The sequence below is a fragment of the Triturus cristatus genome, chromosome 7 (assembly GCF_964204655.1).
Source record: "Triturus cristatus chromosome 7, aTriCri1.1, whole genome shotgun sequence".
NCBI lineage: Eukaryota > Metazoa > Chordata > Amphibia > Caudata > Salamandridae > Triturus > Triturus cristatus.
The window spans coordinates 1656619594-1656630347 of record NC_140590.1 but is presented as its reverse complement, the minus strand read 5'-3'; the positions used below and the strand labels follow the sequence as shown (position 1 = coordinate 1656630347).

At 45.6% G+C, this 10754-nt stretch overlaps 1 protein-coding gene and 1 pseudogene across 2 annotated transcripts in view; both read right to left on the bottom strand.

Annotated features, from left to right (window-relative positions):
- Positions 1-2391: 2391 nt before the first annotated feature.
- LOC146812641 (uncharacterized) lies at positions 2392-5815 on the bottom strand (annotated as a pseudogene).
- A 1128-nt stretch (positions 5816-6943) lies between these two features.
- Positions 6944-10754, bottom strand: part of OGFR (opioid growth factor receptor) — a 107521-nt gene continuing 103710 nt past the window's right edge. For both annotated transcript variants that reach the window (XM_085619725.1, XM_085619724.1), the window contains one exon: positions 6944-9967. In XM_085619725.1, the coding sequence (XP_085475851.1) occupies positions 7870-9967 (2098 nt within the window). In that variant the 3' untranslated portion in view covers positions 6944-7869. The remainder of the gene's footprint in view (positions 9968-10754) is intronic.

Here is a 10754-nt window from a genome sequence, read left to right as displayed (position 1 = left end):
GGATCATTGGGAGCGGGTTTAAATTTTTTGTCAATCCTAGGATTGAGAATTCTAGCTCTCACATGGCCCTTGAATATGTCGGGGGCAGGTTTAATGACACCCTTTAGCATTGTCAGGGTGTGTACAGTCTGTTGCGACTGTTCAAAGGTGTCTAGAAGAAAGTCTTCTTCTGCATGGACAGAATGCATCCTAACACCATGGTAGAGAGTAGCTCTATTTACAAGCTGACCGAAGCCAATATTGTCCTCTGGGGGAGATGGCTTTGTTGGATATGCGTGGGGATCATGGAGGTCTGGAGGATCTATTGGGTCATCATAATCGTTCCAATCGTCCTGTGGTACGTCTGTGTCATCGTCCGGGTCAGTGAAAGGGTCATTGTTCCCTCCCCCACCCCTTAAATCATCATCATCATCATCCTGTGGTGGTGGGGAGTGTGGTGGAAGTTCTGGAGAATGTGGAGGAGAGACAGGCTTAGGAGGAACAACAGGAGAACAGGGTTGTATAGGTGAAGTGGCACATTCTTTTCTCTTCACAGCCACTGCAGGAGTGTATGGTGTGTCCAGCTTCCTCTTCTTGTGTGGAACAGCTGCCATATGTCCTGTTTTGGGGTCTATGTGGAGAGTTTTTTGTTTTGGATCGACAGGTTCCGGTCGAAAAAGTTCTTCGGTGTCGCTTTCGGCGCCGATTTCTTCGGGTCCAAGCGGGGTTTGGATTTCAGCTCCGAGGCCTTGGGAGGTGGTTTGGGGTCCTTCGGCTTGGCTGTGGAAGCGGAAAACTTTTTTGGTTCCGAATGCTTTGGTTTGGGATCCGATGTCTTTTCTTTCGGCGTCGAAGTGGTCGGTGCCGCCGACTTTTTGGGAGCAGGCTGCGCTCCTGTCTTTGGTTCCGAAGGAGCTTGCAGGATACTGAGATGCGGTTTGCTCAGTCCCGAGCTACCGGAAGGCTTGTCCCTTATCTTCGGAGCCGGGCCCGGGGGCAGGGCTTCTGAAGCTTGTTTTCAGTCGCGACTGGGGCCAGCAGGCGAAGTCTTGACCAGGGCCTTCTGTTTTTTTGGGTGGAGTCGGGGTAGGGGCAATTCTACTCACTCATTGACCAGGAGTGATGTGGTAGTCTGACTCGTCTGCTTAGGAAACGATTTCCAGGTCTTCAGAATCCTCCTCCGGGACATCGGGGCCTTCATCGAAGATGTCCACCGGTACCGGAGCTACTCGCTGCGCCATGATGTGTCGTCGGGCCTGGCGAGCACATATGGTCTTTTTGGATCTAAAAGAGGCGCAGGCCTGGCAATTGTTTTCGTCGTGCTCAGGCGAGAGACACAGGTTACAGACCTTGTGGTGGTCACTGTGTGGGAATTTAGCTCCACTCTGGGGGCACTTTTTTAAATGGAGTCCTTTCCATTAGCTGTAGGCCCAAACGGCGTCGATAGGCCCAGTGGCCCGCGTCGACGGCTGGAATAGAGCAGTTGAGGTGCGCATCGACGATCATGCGATCGAAAACCATACCGTTGAGTTTTAGATAGCTTGCACGTCTAAAAGGTTTGGAGAATATGGCGCCGAACCGGAGCACAGAAGTTACATCCAAACCCGATGGCGGAATAAAAAACAACAATCTGAGGATGGAGTCGATGCCCATGCGCACTATCGTCCAAGGGAGGAGTCACCTATCTCGTGACTACAAAAGACTCTTCCAAGACAACAACAAAGTGCAAGCATCCGAGCCCAACACCAGATGGCGATCTATGCACAGTGAACAATCTGCAGCTCATATGCCTCGAACAACATGTTCCTTATTAATTTTAAAACGATATCACAGAGAACCACAAGAAGAGATGAATATACAATTTAGAACAGATTCATGGTGCCAATATTTCTTGGAGAATAACAGGCTCCTGTTGCTCAATCAACCTGCTATTCGGTGATTCCTTTCCAGAAATTCAAATGTATATTCTATTTTTACATTTACATTCTGAATTAAAGAACTGAGCATTTTATTCTTGGCACAGATCTTAGATTTTTCAGAGTTACTTCGGACATCCCTTTTTGGTTGTTTCAACAATAATCCTACATGAGTCGATCAAGAAAAGAAGTGACTGAAAGGGCACTAGAGATAAAAAGATGTGACATTCTTGTCTGACCCCAGTCAACAGACTCACTGTATATGCTTATGCACCATAATGCTTAGTGAATATGGTTTTAAGGGGGGCCTACAACCATATTAAAAGCACCCCTTAAAACCATATTCACTAAGCATTTAAATTAACATACGTAAATTAATAATAAGACGACATTAAGGACACATTTTTTTTTTTTTAAATACAACATACTTTATAGCACAAATGATTTCAGAATCCCGAGGAGCGGGGATTCAACTCAGTTGGTCTCAAACAGATAAAATCAGAAAATATAAATTTCAAATAAGGAAAAGGAAAAATCTTCCCTGTTTCTGTTACATGCCAAGTTCTTAAAATCATGTGCCACAAAAATGCCATTGTAGGCATCGATGGTCCATTTGAGCTAAATTGTCAATTCATTAAAAGATAGGATTGAAAAGATTTTTTAAAAAAAACTTTCATTTTTAAGAGCTGGTTCTCAGACTTCCTTCTTTGCGTCACCCAATGAAGTGTGTGCCGGTGTTTCGCTATTACGGGGCACAAATGGAAATCCTGGCAACAAGGTCGATGGGCTTACCTTAAGGGACAACAGTAGGGACCAATGTCATTTTGCATAGACTTTGTATATGATAGGGCTGCTGGTGTGGAAAAGGGCCCAGAAGATTCACTTGCCTCCAATAACAATTCTACAGAGAGGGCAGAACGCATCTGATGGGAAGATGTCTAGACGCCCAGCTTCAATGGCAAGCCTGACAATTATGTCTCTTACGGAGGGCATCCGATACACAGGATGTGCAGGAAGGTTGCCTCTCCTCGGATGAGTGTTTTAAGATCATATTAGTGCATTTGTCAGTCATCACTCAAATCAGTGCCTTTTCACTACTGCGATTTAGGTTGACTCTTACAACAGGCATGAAGAGAGACAGCATGTGAATGAATACTCAGCTCAGGACATGCAACTGGGTCTGGACTGGTGGAAGGATATCCCTGAATGTGCAGTCTTAACTGTTGTCGTCATACAGTGGCTCCGGAGACACAGATAGACCACCTTTTTTTCCTAAAGCTGGTGGTTTGTTACTTCTTGGCCACTGCTGCCCCTTATGGCATTACCGGTTGTCTTTGATATTCTCACTGTCTGTCTAGCTGGACAGTAGGCCTGATTTTCTGTTGAGCTCTTATGCTTAACCACCAGATCACTCATTTTTCTCACATGGTAGCCCTGCTGCTTCGTTTCGCTCTCCCAACACATCAGAAACATTCTGGGGTTGGGAATCCAGATGTCTTGTTAGGCCGGTGGTCTTCTCAGTTGTCTGTGCGGTCTGTGCCGGTTTAAGGCCCTCTTGCTCACTTAGGCCCTTGTAGTCCTTCACCGAGACATCAGTCTGTACAATGTTACAGTCCACTGTCTCTACTGGGCTTTTGTCCTCATTCACTGCATCTGCAACCTGTGTTGTTCTGAAGACCTGATTCACCTCTACAGACGCCTCCGTTGTCTGGGACTGTTCATGCTCATTTCCATGCTTGAACTCCTCCACCGAATCGGAAGCCTCAGGAGGCTTGCTGTTACCAAGCTGTGGCATGCTTTTAGTCTCCATCACGTTTAATGTAGAGTGAATGGTGTTGGGAGTCCTGCTGCAACAAGCTCTTGCCGTGCTCGACTTGCCCCTCATTTCCATCTTTTCTATTTTCATCAGTAACATTGTCAAGTGCTGGGTTGTCACAGTATTCTTTCAGTTTCTTTCCTTTACTGGAGCTTTCATTGCTTCCCAATTCGGGATCCTGTTCTCCATTCAGTGCTGCAGAGCCCATCTGACCGATCAATGGTCCTAACTGAGGTGTGGGACAGACAGTGTGTGTTTGTTTAGGATCACTTTCTGGATTATCTGTCTCTGGTGCTAGATCTTCCTCAGGTTTTTTACTGCAAACTCTATATATCTTCCCCTGGTTGTCAGCTTGGGTTTCTACAAGTAGATCTTTCTCCGGCGGTTTCTCATCAACCACCGGAAATGCAATAACATTTTTGGTTTGCTCTGTTAGCGCTTCCTTGTTGTTGCCCTCTTCCAACTTTTCAAGGTCTTGTGTCTTTGGGTTTCTTTCTTGGGTTTTGACTTGCAATGGAATGATGGCAGCTTTTTGGGAGTCACAGGGCTGTACTATTTTTGACTCATCTGTAGACTGTACTATTCTTTGTTTGTTTTCTGAAAAATCATCTTTTATATTATGCGACTCATTGGGAAGACTGGCAGGGTTATTAGAATGCATGCTTAAGGATTCCCCTTCAGCAAGTTGCGCTGTATGGAAAGTTTCTAATGCTTTGCACCCTGGATGCTGAAATAGGTCGCTCCCATCATCCTTAGGGCTTTTACTCGGACTGGAGTCTTCTCCGAAAAGATGCTCTGTCTGCGGCTCATCCACTTTCTTCTTTTTGGTTGCTGGGAGCGGTGCATCATCTCTGTTTTTAGCTTGGTTGCTATCTGTGTTCAAGTAGTCGCTCTTTAATTTTTCAGATTCTTCTTCAAGGTGTTTCTTTGGATTTGTTTCATGGACTGAAGTACGCTGCAAGATTTCAGTAACACCTTCCGGTTCCATTCCAGGAAGTTTTCTTTTCTTACCTTCCTTTAGTGCCTCAGTGTCTGAGTGATCAAGAGGCTGATCTTCACCTGAATCTTGGTTCTCAGTATCACCTACACTTGGGTTTCTGGAATCTTCTACTTCAGATGCTGCCCTCACTACTGGCACCTCACTGGATTCAGGGCTTTCTGTTGGCCTTGGGTCTGGTTTTTCTTGTCCCTCTTCACTTACAGCACCCTTAGAGCTCTCTAAAAAAACATCTTTTTCACTCACTACTTCTATCTTACCTTCCACGTGCAAGTTATTTGAGCTGGCAGTCAGAACAACAACCTCCACATGAGTCTGTGTTAATCCACCCTCTGTCTCAGTGCTTCCTTCCGCTGCTTCAGTTGAAGTTGCTTGGCCTACAACAGAGGGGATGCTACTCTGCTTGGGTAATTTTCGATGTACTTTGAAACGCTTGAGTTTCTCATGAGGTCCCCAGACAAATCTATCTTGAGGTTGATAGTGCTTCCAGGCATAGTGAACCAGCTTCCGCCGCTCCTGCCTGTCCCGTACTGTGAAGAGGAAGTAATCCAGGACGCTCTGCTTGACGCCGATTTCTTCGGGTCCAAGCGGGGTTTGGATTTCAGCTCCGAGGCCTTGGGAGGTGGTTTGGGGTCCTTCGGCTTGGCTGTGGAAGCGGAAAACTTTTTTGGTTCCGAATGCTTTGGTTTGGGATCCGATGTCTTTTCTTTCGGCGTCGAAGTGGTCGGTGCCGCCGACTTTTTGGGAGCAGGCTGCGCTCCTGTCTTTGGTTCCGAAGGAGCTTGCAGGATACTGAGATGCGGTTTGCTCAGTCCCGAGCTACCGGAAGGCTTGTCCCTTATCTACGGAGCCGGGCCCGGGGGCAGGGCTTCTGAAGCTTGTTTTCAGTCGCGACTGGGGCCAGCAGGCGAAGTCTTGACCAGGGCCTTCTGTTTTTTTGGGTGGAGTCGGGGTAGGGGCAATTCTACTCACTCATTGACCAGGAGTGATGTGGTAGTCTGACTCGTCTGCTTAGGAAACGATTTCCAGGTCTTCAGAATCCTCCTCCGGGACATCGGGGCCTTCATCGAAGATGTCCACCGGTACCGGAGCTACTCGCTGCGCCATGATGTGTCGTCGGGCCTGGCGAGCACATATGGTCTTTTTGGATCTAAAAGAGGCGCAGGCCTGGCAATTGTTTTCGTCGTGCTCAGGCGAGAGACACAGGTTACAGACCTTGTGGTGGTCACTGTGTGGGAATTTAGCTCCGCACTGGGGGCACTTTTTTAAATGGAGTCCTTTCCATTAGCTGTAGGCCCAAACGGCGTCGATAGGCCCAGTGGCCCGCGTCGACGGCTGGAATAGAGCAGTTGAGGTGCGCATCGACGATCATGCGATCGAAAACCATACCGTTGAGTTTTAGATAGCTTGCATGTCTAAAAGGTTTGGAGAATATGGCGCCGAACCGGAGCACAGAAGTTACATCCAAACCCGATGGCGGAATAAAAAACAACAATCTGAGGATGGAGTCGATGCCCATGCGCACTATCGTCCAAGGGAGGAGTCACCTATCTCGTGACTACAAAAGACTCTTCCAAGACAACAACAAAGTGCAAGCATCCGAGCCCAACACCAGATGGCGATCTATGCACAGTGAACAATCTGCAGCTCATATGCCTCGAACAACATGTTCCTTATTAATTTTAAAACGATATCACAGAGAACCACAAGAAGAGATGAATATACAATTTAGAACAGATTCATGGTGCCAATATTTCTTGGAGAATAACAGGCTCCTGTTGCTCAATCAACCTGCTATTCGGTGATTCCTTTCCAGAAATTCAAATGTATATTCTATTTTTACATTTACATTCTGAATTAAAGAACTGTGCATTTTATTCTTGGCACAGATCTTAGATTTTTCAGTGTTACTTCGGATCCTACATGAGTCGATCAAGAAAAGAAGCGACTGAAAGGGCACCAGAGATAAAAAGATGTGACATTCTTGTCTGACCCCAGTCAACAGACTCACTGTATATGCTTCTGCACCATAATGCTTAGTGAATATGGTTTTAAGGGGGGCTTACAACCATATTAAAAGCACCCCTTAAAACCATATTCACTAAGCATTTAAATTAACATACGTAAATTAATAATAAGACGACATTAAGGACACATTTTTTTTTTTTAAATACAACATACTTTATAGCACAAATGATTTCAGAATCCCGAGGAGCGGGGATTCAACTCAGTTGGTCTCAAACAGATAAAATCAGAAAATACAAATTTCAAATAAGGAAAAGGAAAAATCTTCCCTGTTTCTGTAACATGCCAAGTTCTTAAAATCATGTGCCACAAAAATGCCATTGTAGGCATCGATGGTCCATTTGAGCTAAATTGTCAATTCATTAAAAGATAGGATTGAAAAGATTTTTAAAAAACTTTCATTTTTAAGAGCTGGTTCTCAGACTTCCTTCTTTGCGTCACCCAAGGAAGTGTGTGCCGGTGTTTCGCTATTACGGGGCACAAATGGAAATCCTGGCAACAAGGTCGATGGGCTTACCTTAAGGGACAACAGTAGGGACCAATGTCATTTTGCATAGACTTTGTATATGATAGGGCTGCTGGTGTGGAAAAGGGCCCAGAAGATTCACTTGCCTCCAATAACTATTCTACAGAGAGGGCAGAACGCATCTGATGGGAAGATGTCTAGACGCCCAGCTTCAATGGCAAGCCTGACAATTATGTCTCTTACGGAGGGCATCCGATACACAGGATGTGCAGGAAGGTTGCCTCTCCTCGGATGAGTGTTTTAAGATCATATTAGTGCATTTGTCAGTCATCACTCAAATCAGTGCCTTTTCACTACTGCGATTTAGGTTGACTCTTACAACAGGCATGAAGAGAGACAGCATGTGAATGAATACTCAGCTCAGGACATGCAACTGGGTCTGGACTGGTGGAAGGATATCCCTGAATGTGCAGTCTTAACTGTTGTCGTCATACAGTGGCTCCGGAGACACAGATAGACCACCTTTTTTTCCTAAAGCTGGTGGTTTGTTACTTTTTGGCCACTGCTGCCCCTTATGGCATTACCGGTTGTCTTTGATATTCTCACTGTCTGTCTAGCTGGACAGTAGGCCTGATTTTCTGTTGAGCTCTTATGCTTAACCACCAGATCACTATTTTTTCTCACATGGTAGCCCTGCTGCTTCGTTTCGCTCTCCCAACACATCAGAAACATTCTGGGGTTGGGAATCCAGATGTCTTGTTAGGCCGGTGGTCTTCTCAGCTGTCTGTGCGGTCTGTGCCGTTTTAAGGCCCTCTTGCTCACTTAGGCCCTTGTAGTCCTTCACCGAGACATCAGTCTGTACAATGTTACAGTCCACTGTCTCTACTGGGCTTTTGTCCTCATTCACTGCATCTGCAACCTGTGTTGTTCTGAAGACCTGATTCACCTCTACAGACGCCTCCGTTGTCTGGGACTGTTCATGCTCATTTCCATGCTTGAACTCCTCCACCGAATCGGAAGCCTCAGGAGGCTTGCTGTTACCAAGCTGTGGCATGCTTTTAGTCTCCATCACGTTTAATGTAGAGTGAATGGTGTTGGAGTCCTGCTGCAACAAGCTCTTGCCGTGCTCGACTTGCCCGTCATTTCCATCTTTTCTATTTTCATCAGTAACATTGTCAAGTGCTGGGTTGTCACAGTATTCTTTCAGTTTCTTTCCTTTACTGGAGCTTTCATTGCTTCCCAATTCGGGATCCTGTTCTCCATTCAGTGCTGCAGAGCCCATCTGACCGATCAATGGTCCTAACTGAGGTGTGGGACAGACAGTGTGTGTTTGTTTAGGATCACTTTCTGGATTATCTGTCTCTGGTGCTAGATCTTCCTCAGGTTTTTGACTGCAAACTCTATATATCTTCCCCTGGTTGTCAGCTTGGGTTTCTACAAGTAGATCTTTCTCCGGCAGTTTCTCATCAACCACCGGAAATGCAATAACATTTTTGGTTTGCTCTGTTAGCGCTTCCTTGTTGTTGCCCTCTTCCAACTTTTCAAGGTCTTGTGTCTTTGGGTTTCTTTCTTGGGTTTTGACTTGCAATGGAATGATGGCAGCTTTTTGGGAGTCACAGGGCTGTACTATTTTTGACTCATCTGTAGACTGTGCTATTCTTTGTTTGTTTTTTGAAAAATCATCTTTTATATTATGCGACTCATTGGGAAGACTGGCAGGGTTATTAGAATGCATGCTTAAGGATTCCCCTTCAGCAAGTTGCGCTGTATGGAAAGTTTCTATTGCTTTGCACCCTGGATGCTGAAATAGGCCGCTCCCATCATCCTTAGGGCTTTTACTCGGACTGGAGTCTTCTCCGAAAAGATGCTCTGTCTGCGGCTCATCCACTTTCTTCTTTTTGGTTGCTGGGAGCGGTGCATCATCTCTGTTTTTAGCTTGGTTGCTATCTGTATTCAAGTAGTCGCTCTTTAATTTTTCAGATTCTTCTTCAAGGTGTTTCTTTGGATTTGTTTCATGGACTGAAGGTCGCTGCAAGATTTCAGTAACACCTTCCGGTTCCATTCCAGGAAGTTTTCTTTTCTTACCTTCCTTTAGTGCCTCAGTGTCTGAGTGATCAAGAGGCTGATCTTCACCTGAATCTTGGTTCTCAGTATCACCTACACTTGGGTTTCTGGAATCTTCTACTTCTGATGCTGCCCTCACTACTGGCACCTCACTGGATTCAGGGCTTTCTGTTGGCCTTGGGTCTGGTTTTTCTTGTCCCTCTTCACTTACAGCACCCTCAGAGCTCTCTAAAAAAAAATCTTTTTCACTCACTGCTTCTATCTTACCTTCCAGGTGTGAGTTATGTGAACTGGCAGTCTCATCAACAACCACCACATGAGTCTGTGTTAATCCACCTTCTGTCTCAGTGCTTCCTTCCGCTGCTTCAGTTGAAGTTGCTTGGCCTACAACAGAGGGGATGCTACTCTGCTTGGGTAACTTTCGATGTACTTTGAAACGCTTGAGTTTCTCATGCGGTCCCCAGACAAATCTATCTTGAGGTTGATAGTGCTTCCAGGCATAGTGAACCAGCTTCCGCCGCTCCTGCCTGTCCCGTACTGTGAAGAGGAAGTAATCCAGGACGCTCTGCTTGACGCTGGATAATGTCCGCTCTTTCAACGTCTCCTTGAGAAAGAACTTAACAAGCTTCACCTGGAAGTGTTCATAACCCATCTCTCCAAGGCATTTCAGGATGCGGGTTATCCGTAGATTATTGTGGGAATGCCTGGGGTGGGCAGGTGGAGAAAGACAAGAGAAAAAGAAAAGAAAAACAACGTTAATATTAAAACTGGTAATCTATGACCATATTTAAGAGTACGGTTCCGGGTGGTTATTGAGAAACAAAAATGCTACTTACCAGTATGCATCTGTTCTTGGCATGTAGAGCTGTAGAGTTGTATACTTTAGCATAGATCGCCATCTGGTGTTGGGCTCGGATGTTTGCACTTTGTTTTTGTGGAAGAAGTCTTTGTAGTCACAAGATAGGTGACTCCTCCTTCTGATGATAGTGCGCCTGGGCATCGACTCCATCTTCATATGGTTTTTCGCCATAAAGGGTGATGATGGCGTTAGTAAGAGAGTAGAAAAAGATGTCCATGTGATGTATCTAAATAAGATAATACTGCAACAGATAGAGGTCCGGGGAGGTGGGTGGGCGTATACAACTCTACAGCTCTACATGCCAAGAACAGCTGCATACTGGCAAGTAGCATTTTCCATTCGAGGTATATGAGCTGTAGATTGTATACCTTAGCATGGACTATAATGCAGTTTTTCTCACTAGCTGTGGCAGCCTGTATCCGTTGCAGTAGTCTGAAAAAGTGTTCTTAATACAGCCTGCCCCACAGTAGCTTGTTGTTTTGCTTGCTCATTTACAAAACAGTGTTTAGTGAAAGTATGCGGTGTAGACCAAGTTGCTGCTTTGCAGATGTCATCTAGGGGAATGTTCCCTAAGAATGCCATAGAAGCCCCTAGTTTGCGTGTGGAATGAGCTCTAGGGGGAATGGTTAATG